This window comes from Phyllobates terribilis, unplaced genomic scaffold (genome assembly GCF_046119375.1).
Source record: "Phyllobates terribilis strain yellow unplaced genomic scaffold, ASM4611937v1 Scaffold_11__3_contigs__length_659146591, whole genome shotgun sequence".
Classification (NCBI taxonomy): Eukaryota; Metazoa; Chordata; class Amphibia; order Anura; family Dendrobatidae; genus Phyllobates; species Phyllobates terribilis.
In genome coordinates, this window is record NW_027362771.1 from 209942454 (window position 1) to 209968551 (window position 26098).

A 26098-nucleotide genomic window follows, 5' to 3' on the forward strand; every position below is an offset into this window, starting at 1 on the left:
CATTTTCACATAGGACCCCTTGTTCGAAAGGAGCTTCTGAACTCTCTCGTCCATTGAATTTGTCAGGTTTTGGATGGTTTCTGCTTCAATTGTTTTGCATGAGGACAGAATACCCTCCCAGAGCTGTTGCTTAGATGTGAACTGCCTCCCGCCATCATAGACACTCCTTTTAATGATGCTCCAAAGGTTCTGAATGGGGTAGAGGTCAGGGGAGCATGGGGGTCACACCATAAGTTTGTCCCCTTTTATGCCCATATCAGCCAGAGATGCAGATGTTTTATGTGCAGCATGAGATGGTGCATTATCATGCAGAAAAATGATCTTGCTGTGAAATACACGGTTCTTCTTCTTGAACCATGGCAGGAAGTGCTGTTTGAGAAAATCCACATACATTATGGAGTTCATCTTTAGCGCCTTCAGGGATCCTAAAGGGGCCGACAATCTCTCTCCCCATGATTCCAGCCCAAAACATTACTCCACCTCCTCCTTGTTGGCGCTGTAGCCGTGTTTGCGTGGGGTGTCCATCAACCAGCCATCCTCCACTCCATCCATCTGGACCATCGAGCGCTGCACGGCACTCATCCGTGAACAAAACAGTTTTGAAATCAGTCTTCATGTAATGTTTGGCCCACTGGAGCCGTTTCTGCTTGTGTGAAGTGGATAGAGGAGGTCGACAGGATGGCGTATGCACAGCTGCAAACCTCTGAAGGACCCTGCATCTTGTTGTTCGGGGGACGTTGGAGGCACAAGCAGCTTCAAAAACTTGTCTGCTGCTATGACAAGGCTTTTTTGCCGCTGCTCTTTCAACCTGACGTAATTGCCTGTAGGAAAGAGTCCTCAATTTGCCCTTATCAGCACGCACACGTGTGTACTGTGAATCAGCTACATACTTCTTGATTGCCAAGACACTTCATCCTGATCATCGCACAATGTTGATTGTAGTCATGCCTTGACCTAAACACTCCACAATTTGTTGCTTCTCAGCAGCCGACACATCCTTTTTCTTTCCCATTTTGGCAGAAAATGTAGGCTGCTTAATAATGTGAGAGAGCCTTCTTAAGTAGTCTTGCCTTTCATTGGACACACCTGCCAAACTAATTAGCACAGGTGTCTGCAATTGCTTACAGTGATATAAAGAGCCCTGACACACATCACCATCAATGAGTTTAACTGACAAACAAACAAATTCTTCCCTTATCACTCCTAAACACTTTTTGCATAATAATTTGGAACGCGGTGTACATGTGCTTTTCCACAAAACACCAGTGGTTCACGTAGTGAATCTTACAGTTCTAACTTGCCAACCGTGGTCTGTATGGAATTGTTCAATAAAGGGCCCAAAATTAAGATAACATAGATGGGAGAGGTCTCTATGAAAAGGAATTCCTAAGTATTTGATACCCTGTGAGGGCCAGGCAAAGGGAAAGTTGGACTGGATGGAATCCTATATGGATTTGGGGAGGGAGACATCGAGGGCCTCAGACTTCGCTGCATTGATTTTAAAATTTTACCATGTAACAAAGTGATCTATTTCAGCCATAACAGCAGGGATGGATATATGTGATTGAGTGATATATACTAGGACATCATCAGCAAATAGAGAGCACTTGTACTCGGTGCCTCCCACCTCAATCCACCTAATATTGGGGTTATGGCGAATTGATGAGAGCAGGTGCTCCGTCACTAGGATGTATAAGAGAGGGGACAGAGGACATCCCTGCCTTGTCCCATTGGTGATTGTGAAAGGTGATGAAAATGTTCTGACGCACCCCCTGGGCCTTGGGACACCCGGAGCCGGACCCTTTTTGGTGGATGCTGGTGGTTGTAGTCTTCGTGGCGGCGATCCGGTTCCGTGGCTCAGGGCGGTCAAACCAGTGGCGGAACTATTTATGTGGTTTTGATGTTTAAATGTCCGACTACGCCACCCGTGGATTGCGGTCAGAGTGAACCGCCGCTACAGGGCAGACCGCTAAGGCTGGTGTTGTGGGTGCAGCAGAGCGTAGCATAACTCCCCACGGGAGGAGTATAGCCTCAGGGCAGTGTATGTGGAGGATGGGGGTGATGGTGCAGGGCAGCAGCAGTAACGACACGGAGTCAGTGATGCAGTTCAGGGCCTTTACTCACAGTTCTTATTATCCAGACCACGTCTGCAGGTAACGGCTGCCCACGTCGTACTGTGCTCACCAGGTGAGGGGCTCAGACAACTCCCAGATAACTTTGGAGCGCTTCACAGGACCCCCTTTGTGTGTCCTTTGTCTGGCCTTTCTTACCAACACTTCTGTCCGGCTGCCTCGGGCCTCCTCTTGGTAAACTTGGCGCCAGTTTCCCTGACCCTATGTGGTGCCTTCCTAGCGGGTGGAGCAAGGGGCTGCGCCACATAAAATGTCAGAGCCTCCGATTTCTAGCTGAGGGTCGTTTCCTGCCTCCACTAGTTCGGGGACCGGTCTCCCCCTTTGGCCTGACCCCTCCACGCAGGTGGATTCGGGCGTGCGGTGGCGACTCGCCCGTCCGCACCCCTGGGATCCCTTCATTCCTCGTTCCTGCAGCCTTCTCCGCTCCTCTTCCTTCCTTCTCCCTCTTGCAGAACTGGGCCTCTGTTACTAGGCCCGCCTCCGGAGCAGAGCTCATGCAGAGCCCCTGCTCCCTGCCACTTCTGCTCAGACTTCTCTGCACTGAACTAAGATGGTGCCCACCTTTTATACTCCCTTCTCAATGCACCCAGGAACTGCTTCCTCCCTGCTCCTGCACTGCAGGGTTCCCCTTCCTCAGTGTTCCCTCCCCCCACTCCAGCCAGGGACAGGGACTGTCGTGCCCATCTCAGGGGCATATTGGTCGCCCTGCCCCACGGCAATGTGGTGTAATGCATGCAGGTGTCGGGTCCTGATCCACACTCCATCCTTATCTGAGAGTGAGATATCACACCTCTGGGTGAGGTGCAATACGTCTGTAGCAACCGAGCCCTCGGTGCTACAGTTCCATTTATCTTCAGCCTAGGTGACGTATTGTGATACAGGGCCGTGATTTTGGCTATAAAAGGGTCCCCTAGACCCCTACCCCAAGCTTTTTAAGAGAATCATATACGGCGTGCCAGGAGACTCTATGGAATGCTTTCTCAGCATCCAACGAGAGTATCTACTTACAAATTTTTAACTGCATCTAGCCCAGGAAATACTTTGTGCCTAGTAGCAGTGTCTGCTAGTCAGCGGATTATCCCGGCTGTTAAGCAAGCTACACCACCTGTAGTTTGGACACTTAATTTTTTCAAAGGAAATGCTTCGGGACCACGGGATACTCAGTGAAGAGCATCAGGAGGCACCCCAAGGCATAGGGGCTGGGACTGGCACTAGGATGCCTTGCGGTGGACAGCCGAGCTCGATCCTTATAAAAGCTTTTTAACTGCAGCAGCTTTAGTGGACGCTACTGGAGCTGGAATTACGCGGCTGCTGGCATGAGACTTGCCCTCCAATAGATCCTTATAAATGGATTTAAAGTGTATTCATTCAAATTAGAGGGACAATTTAAATTAAAAAGCTTAGAGCTGCCTCCACCACAGGGGGGCTCTCTCGACCCACCAGCGGACAGGCACCAGTATTGGGAGAGGGGGGCTGGCCGTCAGGGTTCACCGTGGCTCTGGCACAAACCCGGCGACACGGAGGTGGCACGGGCAGGAGCGGACTGGCCGTCTCGGCTTCTCACTTTTTGGATTTTAGAAGGGCATGACATGCCTATATCTGTGTCTCCCCCTCCTTTCACTCCTCCACCTCTTTTCTTTTCGCATGACTATATGTACTTGTCACTTTTCCATGTGTTAGTTGTGTCTTCTGAGCAGTTTGTCAGCTTTTGGACACCTTTGAAGGTGTTTTCTATGTGTTTCTATGTGTTTTTGTTTGCCTGCCATTGGTTTTAACGGTGTTCGAAGGTGTTCGACGAACAGTTCGACGAACACACGGGTGTTCGACGAACCGAACCGAACTCGAACACTACGGGGGTGGCTCAACACTACTCAGGAATAAGAGAGTGAAAGTTCTCCTTGTAGCGGGGGTCTACAAGTGTCACCCACCAGTAATGACTGTCACCCAACATTTTGACAACGCGAGGGTCACGGTTAAGGCAGCGTAACATAAAGTCAGCCATGAGTGCCAGACTGGTAACGGGCAAGATTTCCGTGTCCTCACCAAAATGAGGACTGACCATGCTCTCCTCCTCCTCCTCCTCTTCCTCCTCCCCCCTGTCCTCAGGCCACCCACGCTGAACCGACGGTATGACACTTGTACAGGTACTACCGTCTACAACGCATGATAGCAGCTCCTGTTCTTCCTCCTCCTCCTCCTCCTCTACCTCGTTGTCCCCCAATGCACATTGGGATGATATGAGGCTGGGCTGTGTGTAATCGCCCGCTACGGCTTCTTGATCCATCTCATCATACTCTGGCTGCAATGCCTCCTCTTTAATTCTCTGCAGAGAGCGTTGCAAAAGACAGACAAGTGGGATGCTGACACTAATGATGGCGTCATCGCCACTCACCATCTTGGTGGCCTCCTCAAAGTTTGTCAGGATGGTACATATGTCAGACATCCAGGTCCACTCCTGAGGTCTTATGTGCGGAGTCTGACCTGAATATCGACGGCCTTGTTGCAGCTGGTACTCCACATCTGCTCTCTTCTGCTCACAAATCCTTTGCAACATGTGGAGGGTAGAGTTCCAACATGTGGGGACATCACACACCAGTCGGTGTGCTGGAAGCTGCAATCGCTGCTGCAACACAGCAAGGGCGGCGGAAGCTGTAGCCGACTTGCGAAAATGAGCTGACAGGCGGCATACTTTCACGAGCAGATCTGGCAACTCGGGGTACGATTTAAGAAACCGCTGAACCACGAGGTTAAGCACATGAGCCAGGCATGGTACGTGTGTGATCTCACCTCGCCTCAGAGCCGCCACCAGGTTACGGCCATTGTCACACACGACCATGCCGGGATGTAGGTTCAGAGGTCTCAGCCACAGATCTGCCTGCTCTTTCACAGCTGTCCACAACTCACAAGCATTGTGAAGTTTATCACCTAAGCTTATGAGTTTCAGCACAGCCTGTTGCCGCTTGGCGGAGGCAGTACTGCAATGCTTCCAGCTTGTAACTGATGTGGTGATATCTGAGATGAAGGCTGAACATGAGGAGGAGGAGGAGGAGGATGCGCAGGAGCTGAACACTGTGGGGGCAACTCTGACTGACATAGGGCCCGCAATCCTCGGTGTGGGGAGGATGTGTTCCGTCCCAAGGTCCGACTGGGTCCCGGCTTCCACTATGTTTACCCAGTGTGCCGTCAGAGAGATGTACCGTCCCTGGCCACAAGCACATGTCCACGTGTCCGTTGTCAGGTGGACTCCCCAAGTAACTGCGTTGTTGAGGGCACGTCAGATGCTTTGAGACACGTGCTTGTGTAGTGCGGGGATGGCACACCGGGCAAAATAGTGTCGGCTGGGGACCGAGTACCGAGGGACGGCCACCGCCATAAGATTGCGGAAGGATTCCGTCTCCACCAGCCTAAAAGGCAGCATTTCCAATGCAAGCAGTCGTGAAATGTGCGAATTTAGGACTGTGGCCTGTGGGGCGTTAGCTGCAAATTTGCGCTTTCGTTCAAAGCTCTGGGATATGGACAATTGAACGCTGCGGTGGGACGTGAACGTGGACGTTGATGCTGGTTCTTGAGAAACTGCCATAACAAGTGAAGACTGAGAGGAGGGGGCATCTTTACATGCAGTATGGACAGGGGATTGCCTTGCACACACAACAGGGGGTTCTATTGCACGCACAACAGTGGAAGAAGCAGTGGTGACACCCGCTAACACTGGTCGTGGACCCTGGGTTTCGCCCCACAAAGTCGGGTGCTTTGCTGCCATGTGCCTGATCATGCTGGTGGTGGTCAGGCTGGTAGTTTTGTCACCCCTGCTGATGCTGGCATGGCAGGTGGAACATATGGCCTTTTTGGGGTTATCAGCAGAGTCTTTAAAAAAATTCCAGACTCTGGAAGACCTACCGCTTGTACTGGCAACGTCCCTCGTGTTGGTGTTACGGGGAACGGTTGCCTGCCTTCTGTCTGCGGCCACCACACTGCTTCTTCCTGCCTGTTGGGGTACTCTGCCTCCCTCCTCCTGTGTGCTGCTGGCCTCACTCTGCATGTCCTCCTTCCACGTTGGGTCAGTTACTAGATCATCCACCACCTCCTCCTCTTCCACTTGCGCACCACGATCCTCCTCCTCACTTCCTGGCAATTGTGTCTCGTCATCGTCCACCTCTTGTGACAGATTGCCAACGTCGACTTCCTGTGGCTGTGGCTGTTCAAATATTTGGGCATCGCAACATGGGATCTCCTCTTCCACCACTTCAAGCGTATCAGGCGAGGGGCCCAAATATGGAAATGGACCAGTGAACAGCTCTTCAGAGTGTCCAAGTGGACTTCCACGTCCCTTGCCACGCGCCTTGCCCATTGTAAATGAAGTAAAATAGCTTACACTTGCACTATCAATGGAAAAAGGGTAATAAAGAGTAGATTAGAACCGTGGAAGAGGAAAACCACAGTTATTGTTTACTGGGCTATACCACACTTTTTTAAATAAAGATATTTGCGGCTGAACAGTGAGCGACACACTCAAACTGCTTTTTTTTTAGATACCAAAGGCCCAAAACTGGATAGTACAGCGATTTGACCCGTGGAACTGCGAAACCACACTGGGATGTCGGGCCTACACAAGACTATTTTCAACAGATATATTTTTGTGTCACAACAGTCAGGAGACACTACTGTTTTTCTTTACGGAAAAAACTACCAAAAGCTGAATAATAGAGATTTTTTACCGTGGGATGGCTAAACCACAGTTATTGTTTACTGGGGTATACCACACTTTTTTAAATAGAGATATTTGCGGCTGAACAGTGAGCGACACACTCAAACTGCTTTTTTTTTAGATACCAAAGGCCCAAAACTGGATAGTACAGCGATTTGACCCGTGGAACTGCGAAACCACACTGGGATGTTGGGCCTACACAAGACTATTTTCAACAGATATATTTTTGTGTCACAACAGTCAGGAGACACTACTGTTTTTCTTTACGGAAAAAACTACCAAAAGCTGAATAATAGAGATTTTTTACCGTGGGATGGCAAAACCACAGTTATTGTTTACTGGGGTATACCACACTTTTTTAAATAGAGATATTTGCGGCTGAACAGTGAGCGACACACTCAAACTGCTATTTTTTTAGATAGCAAAGGCCCAAAACTGGATAGTACAGCGATTTGACCCGTGGAACTGCGAAACCACAATGGGATGTCGGGCCTACACAAGACTATTTTCAACAGATATATTTTTGTGTCACAACAGTCAGGAGACACTACTGTTTTTCTTTACGGAAAAAACGACCAAAAGCTGAATAATAGAGATTTTTTACCGTGGGATGGCAAAACCACAGTTATTGTTTACTGGGGTATACCACACTTTTTTAAATAGAGATATTTGCGGCTGAACAGTGAGCGACACACTCTAACTGCTTTTTTTTTAGATACCAAAGGCCCATAACTGGATAGTACAGCGATTTGACCCGTGGAACTGCGAAACCACACTGGGATGTCGGGCCTACACAAGACTATTTTCAACAGATATATTCTTGTTTCACAACAGTCGGGAGACACTACTGTTTTTCTTTACGGAAAAAACTACCAAAAGCTGAATAATAGAGATTTTTTACCGTGGGATGGCAAAACCACAGTTATTGTTTACTGGGGTATACCACACTTTTTTAAATAGAGATATTTGCGGCTGAACAGTGAGCGACACACTCAAACTGCTTTTTTTTTAGATACTAAAGGCCCAAAACTGTATAGTACAGCGATTTGACCCGTGGAACTGCGAAACCACACTGGGATGTCGGGCCTACACAAGACTATTTTCAACAGATATATTTTTGTGTCACAACAGTCAGGAGACACTACTGTTTTTCTTTACGGAAAAAACTACCAAAAGCTGAATAACAGAGATTTTTTACCGCGGGATGGCAAAACCACAGTTATTGTTTACTGGGGTATACCACACTTTTTTAAATAGAGATATTTGCGGCTGAACAGTGAGCGACACACTCTAACTGCTTTTTTTTTAGATACCAAAGGCCCAAAACTGGATAGTACAGCGATTTGACCCGTGGAACTGCGAAACCACACTGGGATGTCGGGCCTACACAAGACTATTTTCAACAGATATATTTTTGTGTCACAACAGTCAGGAGACACTACTGTTTTTCTTTACGGAAAAAACTACCAAAAGCTGAATAATAGAGATTTTTTACCGTGGGATGGCTAAACCACAGTTATTGTTTACTGGGGTATACCACACTTTTTTAAATAGAGATATTTGCGGCTGAACAGTGAGCGACACACTCAAACTGCTTTTTTTTTAGATACCAAAGGCCCAAAACTGGATAGTACAGCGATTTGACCCGTGGAACTGCGAAACCACACTGGGATGTTGGGCCTACACAAGACTATTTTCAACAGATATATTTTTGTGTCACAACAGTCAGGAGACACTACTGTTTTTCTTTACGGAAAAAACTACCAAAAGCTGAATAATAGAGATTTTTTACCGTGGGATGGCAAAACCACAGTTATTGTTTACTGGGGTATACCACACTTTTTTAAATAGAGATATTTGCGGCTGAACAGTGAGCGACACACTCAAACTGCTATTTTTTTAGATAGCAAAGGCCCAAAACTGGATAGTACAGCGATTTGACCCGTGGAACTGCGAAACCACAATGGGATGTCGGGCCTACACAAGACTATTTTCAACAGATATATTTTTGTGTCACAACAGTCAGGAGACACTACTGTTTTTCTTTACGGAAAAAACGACCAAAAGCTGAATAATAGAGATTTTTTACCGTGGGATGGCAAAACCACAGTTATTGTTTACTGGGGTATACCACACTTTTTTAAATAGAGATATTTGCGGCTGAACAGTGAGCGACACACTCTAACTGCTTTTTTTTTAGATACCAAAGGCCCATAACTGGATAGTACAGCGATTTGACCCGTGGAACTGCGAAACCACACTGGGATGTCGGGCCTACACAAGACTATTTTCAACAGATATATTCTTGTTTCACAACAGTCGGGAGACACTACTGTTTTTCTTTACGGAAAAAACTACCAAAAGCTGAATAATAGAGATTTTTTACCGTGGGATGGCAAAACCACAGTTATTGTTTACTGGGGTATACCACACTTTTTTAAATAGAGATATTTGCGGCTGAACAGTGAGCGACACACTCAAACTGCTTTTTTTTTAGATACTAAAGGCCCAAAACTGTATAGTACAGCGATTTGACCCGTGGAACTGCGAAACCACACTGGGATGTCGGGCCTACACAAGACTATTTTCAACAGATATATTTTTGTGTCACAACAGTCAGGAGACACTACTGTTTTTCTTTACGGAAAAAACTACCAAAAGCTGAATAACAGAGATTTTTTACCGCGGGATGGCAAAACCACAGTTATTGTTTACTGGGGTATACCACACTTTTTTAAATAGAGATATTTGCGGCTGAACAGTGAGCGACACACTCAAACTGTTTTTTTTTTTAGATACAAATGGCCCAAAATGGATAATACAGAGGTTTGAACTGTGGAAGTGCAAAACAACACTTCTGTTTCTCTAGCCTACACCAGACTATTTTCAACAGTTATATTTGTGTCTGAAGAATCAGAGACACGCTTTTTTTTGGGGGGGGGGGGGACACACCAAAAGGTTAATAAGACGGGTATTTGTACAGTGTGAAGGAGGAAAAAAAAAAGAGGATTTAGATGAAAAAAAAGGATTTTTCCTGGCCCCCGACACCTGGTGCTAAGTCCAGCAATTTCAGCAACAGGAGCACACAGGACTGTAATGCAGCGTTTGCTGGTATAACCACTGTGTCTCCTATACAGCCTGCCTGCCTGGTATCTGGGATGGATATTAGTCCTGAAAAGGACTGTTTGTTTGTTCTGGCAGCCTTTACAGACCCTACACTAACTATTTCGCAGTCTATATCTCTCCCTAAATCAGCAGCGCTGTCCCTACACTGTCTAATCCGGAGTGACTGTGTCCAAGATGGCGGCGCCCCGTTTTAAATACTCGAGGTGACGCTGTGCGGCCAGCCAATCACTGTAATGCCCACAACCAACATGGCTGCAGCATTACAGTGACTGGCTGGCAATCCCTGCATGTTCATTGGCTCTGTAAAGAGCGCCAAACATGCAGGGCGGAGACCCGAGCTCCCGCCCAAGTAACCTGGAAATGCTCGGTGCTCGCCGAACATCCCGAGTAGCGTGATGCTCGGGCGAGTACCGAGCAGTGTCGAGCATGTTCGCTCAACACTAGTAGCTTCATCTTCAGGGGCATAACTATCATAGCTGCACAGGTTCCAATAGCACCTGGGCTCTGGAGACTTGGGGGAAACCAAAAGGTCCCTTAATTCCATATGAAAAGATGAATACTAATAAAGACCTCGAATAGTTGTGAGCCCAGTTGGAGATTTTTCATTGGGGCCCATGTGCTTGAAGTTATACCACTGCTCATCTTTGTTAGAATCTAAATGCTAGGACCCAACTAATTTTTAGAATAATGAGTAGTGACAGGCGAGCACTAAAATGATTGGGTGCTTGATGCTCTGGTTGAGCAAATTGGAATGCTCGGGTGCTCGACATGATCAATGAGCCCAATGAACGTCTATGGGAAACTCGAGCATTTTCAAGGCGGCTCCGCCTGGCTGTCTGCAGAGGGCCTAAAGATTGCCCAAATCGATGGGAACAGTGCTCAAATGACATGAGAACAGCATGGGAAAGACCCCTGGAAGCTATTCTGACTCCCAGGTCACTGCTGTCAACAACGTTGTCAGAGGTATTACGCCACTTTTACGGGCTCACAATAAAACATACAAAAACGAAACCAAAAAGCATTTTCCTGGGAAATATGTTAAGGAACATCTTTTCCAGGGTAATGACTTGTATATAAGGCAAAATAAGTAACCAAAAACAAAACTACTCCTCCACACCTTGGGCTAGGTTCACAAGTAGCGTTTTTGCACTTTTGCATTCCTTTCAATTGTGACAAATGCATTCACCGGGAAATGTCAATTTAACATTTTACAACCTTATCTGGCCTTGTGGTGTGTGAGACATGATCTGACACATCCTGTTTCATTTATGAAGGAGGGACTCTGAAAGTCACAAAGCCTATTTATATAGGGCCATCAGGCGGCCTTTACTATTGTTAAAGGGCCAGCAGTCGACCCTCGCTATTCTTAGAGAGCCATCAGCCGGCTATGCTTTGTTGTTCCCATTACTAAAGAGTGAGTCTCCTATACTGTTATTGCGTATGCAGTAAGTGACAGGGCTGCCCAAAATTTGGACGCACCCCAATACCCCTTTGAAAATTTGGATGCACCCCAATACCCATTTGAAGAGACTTAGAAGAAGGCCTCCTGAAAACAATGTTACCATTATTAGGAAGTGGGTCTCTCATACTGTTTGCCTATGCAGTGAATGCAAGGGCTGTCAAAAATTTGCACCTGTTCCAATGCCCCTTGAAAGAGACGTAGAGGAGGGCCTCCTGAAAAAAAATGTTCCCATTATTAGGAAGTGGGTCTCCCATTGTGTTTGCCTATGCAGTGAATGTAAGGGTTGCCAAAAATTTGGAGGCACTCCAATGCCCCTAGGAAGAGACGTGGAGGTCAGAGGGCCTCCTGAAATCAATGTTCCCATTATTAGGAAATGGGTCTCCCATTGTGTTGGCCTATGCAGTGAATGCAAGGGCTGCAAAAATTTGGAGGCACTCCAATGCACCTTGTAAGAGACGTATAGAGCCTCATGAAAAAATGTTCCCATTATTAGGAAGTGGGTCTCTCATAGTGTTGGCCTATGCAGTTAATGCAAGAACTGTCAAAAATTTGGACCTACTCCAATGCCTCTTGGAAGAGACGTAGAGGGCCTCCTGAAAACAGATGTTCCCATTATTAGGAAGTGGGTCTCCCATAGTGTTGGCCTATGTAGTGAATGCAAGGGCTGAAAAAAAATTGTGAGGAACTCCAATGCCTCTTGGAAGAGACATAGAGGGTCCCATGAAAAAATGTTCCCATTATTAGGAAGTGGGTCTCCCATAGTCTTGGCCTATGCAGTGAATGCAAGGGCTGTCAAAAATTGGGAGGCACTCCAATGCCCCTTGGAAGAGACGTAGAGGGCCTCATGAAAAAATGTTCCCATTATTAGGAAGTGGGTCTCCCATAATATTGGCCTATGCAGTGAATGCAAAGGCTGAAAAAAATTGGGAGGCACTCCAATGCCCCTTGGAAGAGACATAGAGGGCCTCATGAAAAAATGTTCCCATTATTAGGAAGTGGGTCTCCCATAGTGTTGGCCTATGCAGTGAATGCAAAGGCTGAAAAAAATTGGGAGGCACTCCAATGCCCCTTGGAAGAGACATAGCGGGCCTCATGAAAAAATGTTCCCATTATTAGGAAGTGGGTCTCCCATAGTGTTGGCCTATGCAGTGAATGCAAGGGCTGCCAAAAATTGGGAGGCACTCCAATGCCCCTTGGAAGAGACGTAGAGGGCCTCATGAAAAAATGTTCCCATTATTAGGAAGTGGGTCTCCCATAGTGTTGGCCTTTGCAGTGAATGCAAGGGTTGTCAAAAATTTGGAGGCACTCCAATGCCCCTTGGAAGAGACATAGAGGGCCTCATTAAAAAATGTTCCCGTTATTAGGAAGTGGGTCTCCCATAGTGCTGGCCTATGCAGTGAATGCAAGGGCTGCCAAAATTGGGAGGCACTCCAATGCCCCTTGGAAGAGACGTAGAGGGCCTCATGAAAAAATGTTCCCATTATTAGGAAGTGGGTCTCCCATAGTGTTGGCCTATGCAGTGAATGCAAAGGCTGAAAAAAAATTGGGAGGCACTCCAATGCCCCTTGGAAGAGACGTAGAGGGCCTCATGAAAAAATGTTCTTATTATAAATGGGTCTCCTATAGTGTTGGACTTTGCAGTGAATGCAAGGGCTGTCAAAAAATTGGGAGACACTTCAATGCACCTTGGAAAAGACGTGGAGGAGGGCCTCATAAAAAAATGTTCCCATTAGAAAGGAGTGGGTCTCCTATACTTGTAATGCCTATGCACTAAGTGTATGGACTGACAAACATTTACCCCTGGGGGGTATACATGAACATACTGTATTAAAAAAATTTTTTTTACGGCCATCATAAACACCCTTTAAAAATATTATGTGGGTCTTGCATCACGGACCACTGTCTCACTGGTGATAGATATGGTGGTGGAGGATGAGGAGAAGGAGGAGGACAAGAGCATATAGCCAAAATCAGGAAGCATATACCCATGTGTTGGTATGAAAAGGTGTATGGGAATACACCTTCAAAAAAAAGCCACTGGATTTGAATTTCTTACACTGCTATCATTCGGTGATCTTGAGAAGTCTGGCTCAATCCAGCCCTTGTTCAATTTCATAAGAGTCAGCCTGTCAGCATTTTCAATTGACAGGCGGATGCACTTATCAGCTATAATTCCACCAGCGACACTAAAAACTCACTTTGATAAAATGTTAGCTGCAGGACAGGCCAAGACCTCCAAGGCGTAGAGAGTCAGTTCATTCCACGTGTCCAGCTGGATACCCAATAATTATAAGGCACAGAGGAATCACGGAGGACGTTGGTACGGTCGGCAAGGTACTCCCTCAGCATCTTCCCAAACTTAGCACTCCTTGTGAGAGTACCCCGCGCCTCAGGGCCTGTGCAATAGGAGGTGCTGAGAAAACTCTCCCAGAACTTTGACAGTGTTCCCCTACCTCTGATGGATTGAAGTTGTGTCTCTCTTGCCTGTACATCTTGATTGTCCAACGAATTGTGACCTCTGCCGCAAGCGTTTTCAGAAGGGAATTTTTTTAATAGTTTCGCAACAAGGGCCTTCTGGTACTGCCCCATTTTTGTAGACCAGTCTGCCTCAGGAATAAGAGATATAATGTTCTCCTTGTAGCGTGGATCTAGTAGTGTCACCAACCAGTAATGACTGTCAACCAAAATTTTGACAATGCGAGAGTCACGTGAAAGGCAGCGTAACATAAACTTAGCAATGCGTGCCAGACTGCTAAAAGTCAAGACTTCCGTGTCCTCACCAAGTGGACGACTGACCATGCTCTCCTCCTACTCCTCCACCTCATCCTCCTCCCTGTTCCCAGGCCATCCACGCTGAACAGACGGTATGACAGTTGTGCAGATAGTACCGTCTATAGCACATGAAACTAGCTCCAGTTCTTCCTCCTCCTCCTCTTCCTCATTGTCACCCAAGTCACGTTGGGATGAGATGAGGCTGGGCTGTGTGTAATCACCCTGTATGGTTCCTTGCTCCATCTCATCGTGCTCCGCTTGCAATGCATCCTCTTTGATTGTGAGCAGAGAGCATTTCAGAAGACAGAGAAACGGGATGGTGACTCTAATTATGGCGTCATCGCCGCTCACTCTCTTGGTGGCATCCTCAAAGTTTTGGAAGATGGTACATATGTCTGACATCCATGTCCACTCCTGAGGTCTCATGTGTGGAGTCTGAACTGAAAACAGACGGCCTTGTTGATGTTGGTAGTCAACAACTGCCCTCTTCTGCTCACAAATCCTCCCAACATCTGCAGTGTAGAGTTCCAACGCATGGGGAGATCACACACCAGTCAGTGAGCCGGAAACAGCAAACGCTGCTGAATCACAGCAAGAGTGGCGAGAGCTGTAGCTGACTTTCTAAAATGGGCACACAGGCAGCGTATTTTGACAAGCAGATTTGGCAGCTCCAGGTAGGTTTTGAGAAACCGCTGAACCACGAGGTTAAGCACATGGGCCGGGCATAGTACATGTATGAGCCTCAGAGCCGGCACCGGGTTCCAGGCATTGTCACACACGACCATGCCTGGCTGTAAGTTCAGCTCTGTCAGCCACAGATCTGCCTGCTCTTTTAGAGCAGTCCACAACTCTTCAGCATTGTATGGTTTGTCACCTAACCATATTCGCTTCAGCACAGCCTGTTGCCGCTTGGCCGAGACAGTTCTGCAGTGCTTCCAGCTTGTGACTGATGTGGTCATTTTGGAGATGGAGGCTAAAGAGGAGGAGGAGGCTGTGGAGGATGAGGTTGCAGGAGCTGTAGACTGTGGGGGCACCCCTGATTTATCTATGGCCAGCAATCCTCGGCGTCGGGAGTATGTTTTCCGTCCCAAGGTCCGACTGGGTCCCGGCTTCCACTATGCTAACCCATTTTGCCGTCAGCGAAATGTACCGTCCCTGCCCACAAGCACTTGTCCACGTGTCCATGGTTAAGTGGATTTTTCCTGTAACTGCACTGTTGAGGGCACCGCTAATGTTGTGAGACACATGCTAGTATAATGCCGGGATGGCAAACCGGGAGAAATAATGACGGCTGGGGACCGAGTACCCAGGGACGGCCGCCGCCATCAGGTTGCGGAAAGCTTCCGTCTCCACGAGCCTAAAGGCAACATTTGGAGCGCAAGCAGACGTGAAATGTTGGAATTTATTAGTGTGGCCTGTGGGGCATTGGCTGCATATTTGCGCTTGCATTCCAAGGATTGGAGTATGGACAACTGAATGCTGCGCTGGGACAAGGACATGCTTGCTGATGGTGCTAGTTGAGAGTGTGCAATGACAGGTGCAGGGCAGGAGGCATCTTCACATGCACTAGGAACAGGGGATTGGCTTGCACACACAACAGCAGAAGAAGCAGTGGTGTCACCCACAGACACTGTTCCTGGACCCTGGGGTTCGGCCCATAAAGTCGGGTGCTTTGCTGCCATGTGCCTGATCATGCTGGTGGTGGTCAGGCTGGTAGTTTTTCTACCCCTGATGATGCTGGCCTGGCAGGTGGTGCAAACGGCCTTTTTGGGGTTATCGGCAGAATCTTTAAAAAGGAACCAGACTTGGGAAGACCTAACAGTTGTACTGGCAACTTCCGTCGTGTTGGTGTTACGGGGAACGGTTGCCCGCCTTCTGTCTGCAGCCACCACACTGCTTCTTCCTGCCTGTTGGGGTGCTCTGCCTCCCTCCCCCTGTGTGCTGCTGTCCACGCTCTGCATGTCCTCCTGCCAGGTTGGGTCATTTACTATATCATCCATCACCTCGCCTTCACTTCCGCACCCTGGTCCTCCTCCTGACTTTCTGGCAATTGTGTGTCAAAATCGTCCACCCCTTGTGACACTTTCCCACTGTTGCCTTCGTATGACGGTGGCTGCTCAAATATTTGGGCATCGCTACATACGATCTCCTCTTGCCTCCCTTCAAGTGGACCAGGCGAGAGGCCCGAATCTATAAATGGAAAAGTGAACAGCTCTTTGGAGTGTCCAAGTGTGGGAACAGTTGTCTCTGGGCACTTAGCATGGTGGGAGGAAGGAGGATCAGGGAGAGGAATATGCGTTCCAGACTCACGGCTACTGAGACTTGACCGTGTGGAAGACAGGGTGGTGGCAGTGGTGGCTAAGTGACTGGAAGCATTATCTGCTATCCAACCAATAACCTTTTCACACTGCTCTTTGTTCAATAGTGGTGTTCTGCAGTCCCCTATTAATTGGGACAAGAATGTCAAGCGAGAAGATGTGGGTGTTTGTTGTGGCACAATTGCAGCTTGCCCACAGCCTCAGCCTCTGCGTGCACCATCACCATCATGTCCAGTTCCCCATCCCTTGCCACGTGCCTTGCCCTTTTTAAATGGAGGACAATATCTTCCACGCTCACTACAAATGGCTGAATTTGGAGCGAACTTATATGTGATCTGTGTGACGGACAAACCACAGTTTTAAATAGCTGGCCTGTAGGTAACTATTTTTAACAGCAAACTGGTGTCAATAACTTCACTGACACACTGAAACAAAATTTTAATGGAGGCCAGAAATGGCAGAATATTGAGCAAACTTATATGTGATCCCTGTGACGGACAAACCACAGTTTTAAATAGCTGGCCTGTAGGTAACTATTTTTAACAGCGCCGACCTCGTGTCAATAAGTTCACTGACACACTGCAACAAAATTTCAATGGAGGCCAGAAATGGCAATATTTTCAGCGCAGTTATATGTGGTCCGTGCGACGGACAAATCACAGTTTTAAATAGCTGGATTTTTAGCTCTGTAATATGGAAAGGACCTGGCTGTATTCTGGAGTGCCAACAAGCAAACGGCGCAGAAAAACTGTGTTCTCTGGATTGCTTTTTAAGCAAATTATCAGGATTAAGATTAAAAAAAAATATATTCCTGGCCCCTGATACCTGGGGCTATTTCTACAAATATCTGTAAATGCACCAGCAGACAGAACTGGAATGGACCCTCTTGCTATGTGAACTGCAGTCTGCTATATACCCTGCCTGCCTAGGACTGATATCTCTGCAGCTGGATTAGTCCTCAGAAGGACTATTAGTTGAAATGGATATGTAGAGAATCTTGTAGAATATCTACACTAACTAATAAACAACCAAATCTCTCCCTAGCTCAGCAGCACCTCTCCCTACACTGCCTGATTGCGGAGTAGACTATGACGAGCACGGTGGCGCCAGGTCTGATATAGACCTGATGATGCTGTGCGGCCAGCCAATCACTGTAATGCCACAACCAACATGGCTACAGCATTACCGTGAGTGGCAGGCAATTTCTGCATCTTCATTGGCACTTTATAGAGCGCCAAACATGCAGGGAGGGGACCCAAGCTCCCGCCGGGCAACCCCGGAAATACTCTGCGAGCGTCGAGCATCTCCAGCAGTGAGATGCTCGGGCGAGCACCGAGCAGTAGCGAGCATGCTCTCTCATCACTAATGATGAGTCCTGATCATATTCAGCTTTTTTAATCTGCAATTAATTGCCAAGAACAATAAACCTGTTCAAGAATCCTTCATTTACAACTTTGGTGGAAACCTCAACAGTTAGACTTGAAACAAGAGTTAATATGCATCCCATTCAGTCTTCTAATGGTGCCAGAAACTGCAGTCAATGCGGGATACAAAGCAATAATGATGACTTAATAAATATTGCGATTGCATACATTCATTGACATTGTACAAAGAGACAGAAAAAAATAAAACACGACTTTATTTGCCTAACTTAACTAACAAAATTATTCTAGAAAGCCAGGTGATCACTCTTTTCCTGTGCAAAGCCTAGCAGCATTATAATGTGAAGTATTGTACTGCGACTCAGTGTAGGCCAGCTAGGGGGCCACACACACTATTAAATGCAGCTAGAGACTGCAGGTAAATGTATGTGTACATAAGAAATCACAGACAAATTCCATGATGTTAAAAAAAGATTCTTTTACTTATCTTTATTACATTTTTGTTTGATTCAGCGATGAAACATTAATGTACCCCACAGGTTGTTGGTGATACTTATAAATCATCTGACTTGGCATGATGAATAGAACAGCTTGTTTGAAGTAAATTGTTTATTTTTAAAATGTCTTTATCTTATTCCCAAATGAAGGCAACTATGATGAGAAAAATGGGAAAATAAATATAAGACAACAAGGATTGTAAGCTGTATTAATGTAGGATGCATACTGGCATTAAAAAGGTGCAAAGTGTATAATGAAGCAAGGCAATTAACTAAAATGCTACATTTTTCAGTATTCAATATTGGTCAGTAAGGGGAGTTTCAATCCATATGGAGATTCATTCTTACTGTTGCTTATATTATTTATGTCTGTTGTACTGGCTGTGCAAAGTGGTATTGGTGGCACATACTTGGTTCACCCATAAGCATTGACTTTCATGAGTCTTTGGTATTTCTGTACATGACAAATTGACTTGGGCTGAGCCTGCAATTGTTAACAGCTATTTGCAAAGCTATAGCAAAAGGAGGGGCGGCACTCCAAATGTTCATTGCATTGTGTAGGAAATGGCAGCATGGGGAATATTCTGCAGTATACTGAATATACATGTGAGAATCCTGACACCTTTCGAGGCAAAACATTTGCATGAACATCCTGCACTTTGCAGTTACTTAAAGGGACACAGTTCAAGGCCCCGATAAAAATAAAAACAATGTATACTCACCTCCTGCAGCAGCGCTGTTCCAGCATTGTGAACAGCGCTGTTTCCAGAGAGTAATGTGACTTGTGTCACGTGTAGGCTGTAGCCAATGAGTGGCCGCTTGTAAAGTGCAACTTTTCCTATTTCATCTGCTCTCAAGGAACAACTGCTAAATGATCACACCCCTTACATGACACAACAATGTCACGTCACTCTCCGAAAACATCACTGGAACTGCACCACTGCAGGAGGTGAGATAGATTGTTTTTAGTTTAATTGGGGCTCTGAAACGACTAAGCTTGGGTTAAAGGACCCAGTTTTCAAACTGACCTAAGCATCAGTTTCAAAACTCTTTTCTCTGCTAAATATGTGGGATAAGGATTAAGAAACTATTTGGTAAATGTTAGTTTTTTCCCTTTTAGCATTTGAATGATGTTAAAGGGGTAATCTGGAACTTTTGTATTTTTTTCTTATGGCGGCTAAGAACTTACAGACTGGTTAGTTGTTAACAACCTGCCTGTTCTGTCCAGCGCTAATCTCTGCCAGCTCAAAACCATCACAGACCACTCCTGCACGCGTTTCTTTCACTTCCTTTAACCACATGGCAACAGAGCAGCTATTTCTCTTCTGATCTGCTCTGTCAACGGGGCATCACTTCCAACGTCAAGCTGACTGACAGCCGTCTGCTCACAGTTAGGCAGCAGGGAGACGATTGTTAATCAGCATGACGTCAGCAGTGACACCCCAGAAACAGAGCAGAGCGGAAGAGAAGAAGCTGCTCTGTCGACGTGACATTAATGAGCTCTGCAGAATCACTGACAGGAGCAGTCCGTGACTGTTCTGAGTGGGAAGAGATCAATGCTGGGTAGAATAGTAAGGTAGATGGAAACAAACCTGCCTAAAAGTTCTTATCACCATAAAAAATGCAAAAGTCTCAGATATCCCCTTTATCTGTCCACTCCCAGTAATCAGAGGAAATTGATGTTGTCCTCTATTTCCTCACATTTGAAGAGTAGGTGTCTCTTCTACTTAGGCCTCGGCCCCACTATCAGTATTTGGTCAGTATTTTTTTTCAGGAGTGGGAGCCAAAACCAGATGAGGAACAATCAGAGTAAAGGTATAATAGAAACAAGTCACCAATTCTGCATTTATCACCCACTTCTGGTTCTGGCTCCCACTCCTGAGAAAAAACACTGACCGAATACTGACCAAATACTGATAGTGGGGCCGTGTTCTTATTTTACATTCACCCTTACTGAATTGTTGTATTTACAATAAAGGAAACATGTTAATGGGTCAAATCTCCCAACTTTCTGGGCTTTATATCTCACCTAAGGATTGCACCTCTATGCTGGGAATGCACAGCTTGTTTCACTGACAGCTGTTAACCCTTTCTCCCCAGTAAACCAGAGTACTCTAGTTTGTCAAGCATGCATGTATTTCAAAGGGCAGCAGGGTATAAGCTGATGCCAGACACCTTTGGAAACATTCATCTAAAAGGGGAACAAATGAAAGAACAGGTTGAAATCCAACAAAGCGGGATTTGGATGTATGTGCAGATAAGCTATTAAGGTGCCAGTAGAGCAAACAGAAGTCTGCATATGAGTGTCCACCTCCAGTAGGCGTACACGCTCGAAAATGATGTACGGAGGGTCCACGATCGCTCTGCCAGCACCATTATAGCCTATGGCTCCGTCGGCGCATACATCCAAATTCCGTTTTGAGGGGGGTCAGATGTATTCCCCAACACGGCCACCGAGCATGTACTAGGCGCAATGTGAAAGCAGTCTTAGGTCTATTGCATCACAATAAACCATTAAACATATGTGTACTTATGTAATCTTATATATACTTAGCATCCATGCTCATTTTGTCTGTAATATTTATTCAGTGGAACGTCTCCAAATGATGACCTCTTTGAGAAGACCACCCTCTTTTCTAAAAAAAAAAAAAAAGAGCAACACTTCAAAGGAATAAATTAATGGAAGTTACTTTGGTGCATTACAAAAATGGCTAAATAAACCTTTGCAATGGATGAGGTTCACATGATAGCCATGAAAGACGTGTTTCAATAACGCCCTTAATAATAGTCTGACTAGTGGCTATGAGTAAAGGTGTTATTGTTACACCAGAAATGCATCAGTCTTTCATGGCTATCATGTGAACCTCATCCATTGTAAAGGTTTTTTAGCCATTTTTGTTACACAATAAAGTCGATTCTGTTATTTTATTCCTTGGAAGTGCTGCTCTTTTTCTCTATATTTGATGGTCTGCTGGAGAACTCGCACAAATACACACTAACTCAGGAAATGCTATATGGACTATAAATGTAGGGAACTTTCATATCAAATCCTCAGCTTCACCCTCTTTTCTAGGCCACATTTCTTGTGATAGCTTTTCAGGGTATCCATATATAATGGAAAGTGGCCATCTTCTTTGAGAAGACCATTTTCAGTAGGAAGTTGTTTCAAAAAGGTTTTAATGTACATAATAAATATGACTTTATAAATTGCCTGCAAAAATCTAATATTTTCTCTTGTTAATTTCATCCTTGGTCCCTTTTGACTGTTACCAAATTTCAGACAGCTGATCTCTTTCGTTGGGGCTCACGGTAGGATACCTTTCATACACAAGTAATAGTAGATCCACTTGAGTGATCTATGTGTAATAGACAGCTCTTTAATGTCAGCATCTCTGCCGGTATAATTGAACAGCCCATCCAAACTATGAATAACATGTACGTCTTTGTCATTTTCTATATTCCAATATTCTGTATATGTATTTAATGTTATTTATGTGACGTGCAATACTGTCTCTTAGAACAATATACCAATATTCATGCTTCCATTAGAAAAATCTATTTTGGAATTCTGCGACACCATGCGATATAATATATGCGCTAATTTTACAAATAGCCTCTTCAGCCTCTGATAATTTAAAACCCTTCACTGGTATGTAGAAAATTAGCATAATGTATAGTAGATGCAGCTATGTAATTGATAAAATGGATGGTCAAGTATAATAATCTTCCGTATCAACCCCGTATCCCTATTGCATGGCATATATTGACACAAGTGTATTCTGTTTAACCATAGTACATTTGCTTGTTAATTAGTGAATATTCATCTGTCATCAGCCTCGGCTATGACACTCCTCCATATTAACATGGTCTGTCATAAATAATCCATGAGCCGGTATTAATATTCATGAGCTGAAATCTGTGTAGTCATGTGCAGTGATGCAGAGATGGGGGAGTGTTGCCATGAGTCGGAGCAGTGTGAATGTAAGATACTTAGAGAAGGCAGGAGCAGCATGGTACGCTCACTACCTTGGTCTATGCTCGCAGCTAACAGTGGTGTGTCTGTGTTTATGTGCTGGAGTGACTGATGAACAACAGTAGTCAAGCCGGGAGGGTGATTCCCTGTCACAGCTTTTCTTATTCACAGAAAGGGGAATTTGAAACCACTCACAATTCTTGCAAATTACAATGGGCTGCAATCTGTGCACTTTCCAGAAGAGAGAGGAGCACTACAAACTGCTATATGAAGTTTCACAGGTGAGTGCTGTCACCCTACAGGACACGATCCTAAAGGTGCGGGATCGCATGACAATTTAATATCATACTCGTGCGACTTTTTTGTTTCCGCAATTTGTCATTTTTGGAAGAAGAGATGAGCAAATCTTTTAAAAAAAAAATCTCTCTTCTTCATTCATTATTGATATATTGAATTTGGAGAATCCATTTCCACTTTTTATATAAATGCTATTTTCTTTAAATTATCAGTTTAATTTACTGCGAATCTCAAACTTGGCAAATCTCAGTGTCTGGTTGTAACTTTTGTACAAATCCGATGTTTATGGCTTGTGATGGCTAATACGTGGTGGTGTTACATTTCAGTAGAAAAGTGTGCTAAATGAAGATGACTGGGAAAATGAAGCTGTAGGTAATAAGGATCCAGCTCTCTGTCCTATTTTGTTACTAACTAAATTGTACATTCTCGAAAAAAAAAATCAACATTGGAAGCTGCAGTTGTGTCTTTGTAAGCTTGGGTTGCTCTTGTATTAGATCGCTCTGTATATGACAAATTGTTGCTGACAGCTGCTGAGCTGCAGCAGGTTAAGCAGAATTGGCGATGACACTCTGCGCGGAGAGGTGTTGGTGGTCTTCCTGGCACAGTAGAGTGCACTGAGCTCACTGGCTTCCTTCAATTTCTCCCTGATGCGATTCATTTCACAGCCGTCTAATTAGTAAGTGGACTGTGTACATGGATCTGCCTCCTCTGTTGAAGCCTTAATGTACGTTTTCATGCTAATGTGATCAGAGTCTCACTATCCCGTTTCCAAAATGAACTTGGGCATTAATTAAATAAAGAAAATGCTCTCTTTATCATTGTTGAAAGGAAAGGCAGATTAACATTGTTAATTACTGCTGGGGACAATCCTTCTGGTTCCAGTCTTAACATTGACCTTAAAAACCCAGCATGGATACTGTCAACTGTTCAAGGCACTTTTCATGAGTTTTATGATGCTTTTGTCTTTTCTATCATTTGGTCCAGATATGAATATATTGGTGTCCATCACCAATCAATCCATGTAAAGCATTATTTTATGCAACAGTAAGACCATGCGGATTAACAAGATATGTATCACATATTCTGCTTGCAAATCCATTTTTCTAGATGTAATAAATACAATGGCTGAATAGTATATATGACATATTCCTCTTCAACTCTGGCTACTGTATGGATTAATGTAGAAGGAGATTGTGCTTTCACCTTGCTTCTGCTGCTTTTCTGATACACTTTAATCCCTTGAAAAATGTAAGCTATTTTCTACTGTAATATGCACTCAGCACCCAGTCCTGCAGAGCGTATTGTTGGCTTTTTGTCACTGATAAGGGATCAAAGAATGGGGGCAGTAATGTGTATGTGACACCTACTCCTCTCCTGAACCTGCGCAGATATCCAAGAGCATCTATAGCCTGATATGTCCCTTGCAGTGTATTATGTTTCAGCCGCAATCAGTCAAGGGTTAATGATAGTATTAAAGCACCTCTAACCCCAAAAGTGTAAAACTTATCAAACAAGCTGCTAATATCATTCACAGATTTGTATTTCATTGTTTTTTGGAGATCTATATGTATATGTGTGTAATCCACTAGGCTGACAGAAGCCAAAAAAAACCCAGTTAGTAACCAAATCTGATGGATGGAAATGAATTAGCTGTTCAAACATTACCACTTGACTGGATCAAATCCCTTTAATTTTACGCTCTTGTAATTCAGAGTTTGCAACCTTGTTTGATCCATCTCAGTCTTCCTTCTTTTAAAGGGCAGAGGATCATCTTCTAACAAATCTGCTAACAGCGAGTGCTTGCATTTCTCATAGTTCACTTCACATAATATAATTGATATTTTACCCAGTCTTCATCAGATGTCCTTACAAGCCGTAAATGAAGAAGGAAAGTTAGAAATGCATTTTGTGGAGCCATGGGAGGATGAGTGACAGGGACTAAAGTACAATAAGTGCAGCAGATTCTATTTTATAGTCCAGGCTAAATCCCATGGCTGGGCCTGGCAGGTGTTCATTTATGACTTTTTATCTTCCTTTGTGCCCAGCTGTTGGTAAGGTATCTAGGATGTAAACTACTGGTTGTGAGCCAATTTTCCCCGTTAATTGTTTGTCTTTACTGAAGAGATTCTGGAAGATAAGCAAATAAAAGCCAACATTTTACACTTAATTATATGCCACAAATTCATTCTTCATTGTGTATATAAAATGACAGTAGTAATGCGTAGGCTCATTGTAGAGTACAATAGTACTTTCTTGACGTACAGGTGCATTTTTGCTTTAACACCGTCATAGATGGGGACAAATATGTATCATTCCACTTTGTTTTCTTTTGAATCCACCTGAGGCTCCAGGTATTGCCGATGCTGGTGACCCACGTTTTTTTCCTCTAGGACCGACTTTCAAATCAGTCAGTCTCTTTATTTAGAAGCGCAGCTGAACCTGCACAAATAGCCCTGAATAATACGGGAAGATTACAGAAGTCATGGCAGTGAAAAGATATGTTCTAAGCTGAATAATGCTCAGAGATAGATTCATTCACTACAGTGTGTTCAAGTAATTACACACAAGATGAACCCACAAAAGGCTGGTTCTGACGTAATGCACCATGTAACAATACACCCCGGTGCCAACACTAGCAAGAAAACACAAGATGAGAGCTGTCTGCATGGTTTACGGATAGAAATCGCCGGCTACACGTCACACGAGTCTGCCAACACAAGAAGTGGCTGACATCTAAGGATCAGGCATCACGTTCTTGTTAGTTAGTAGGAAACTGATCTGTACAAATTCTCTTCTCCATTCATCTCTCAGTAAAGAATCAGACTTGTCCTAAAGTTCTTACTCTGATGAACCAAAATCATAGAGAGCAGTAAATATTTGAAAGTGTTTTGTCAAATCTATCTATCTATCTATCTATATATCTATCTGTCTATCTATCTATCCATATATCTATCTATCTATCTATCTATTATATAGCTATCTATATTCTATCATATATCTCATCTATCTATTATCTATCTATCTACTATCTATTATAAATCTTATCTATCAATCTATTATATATCTCATCTATCTATCTATCTATCTATCTATCTATCTATCTATCTATCTATCTATCTATCTATCTATCTACCTATTCTTCCCACAGTATACAAATGCTCAAATAATGTATTAAGTATTGCTCAATTTGCATTGGCAGTGAAAGAATTGCTTCTATTGGCACAAGAAAGTGGCTGGCACAGACTGCAATGGACTGTGAATGAAAGAAATGTCATCCAGTCAGGGCTCAGATAGACTGCATTTGCCAAAATATAAATCTGAATGCCAAACCAGGTTTATCATCCAAACCATATACACTGTATTTCCTCAGTCTGAGTAGTATATAGAAGAGTACTATTGTCTGTAATCCAGGGGAGAACTGAAGGGGGTCATGG

At 44.8% G+C, this 26098-nt stretch overlaps 1 protein-coding gene across 1 annotated transcript in view; it reads left to right on the top strand.

Moving 5' to 3' along the window:
* The first annotated feature begins 22320 nt into the window (after nt 1-22320).
* Nucleotides 22321-26098, top strand: part of PDZRN4 (PDZ domain containing ring finger 4) — a 296579-nt gene continuing 292801 nt past the window's right edge. Inside the window, exon 1 of the mRNA XM_073652007.1 lies at nt 22321-22648. Coding sequence (XP_073508108.1) covers nt 22580-22648 — 69 coding nt within the window. The 5' untranslated portion in view covers nt 22321-22579. The remainder of the gene's footprint in view (nt 22649-26098) is intronic.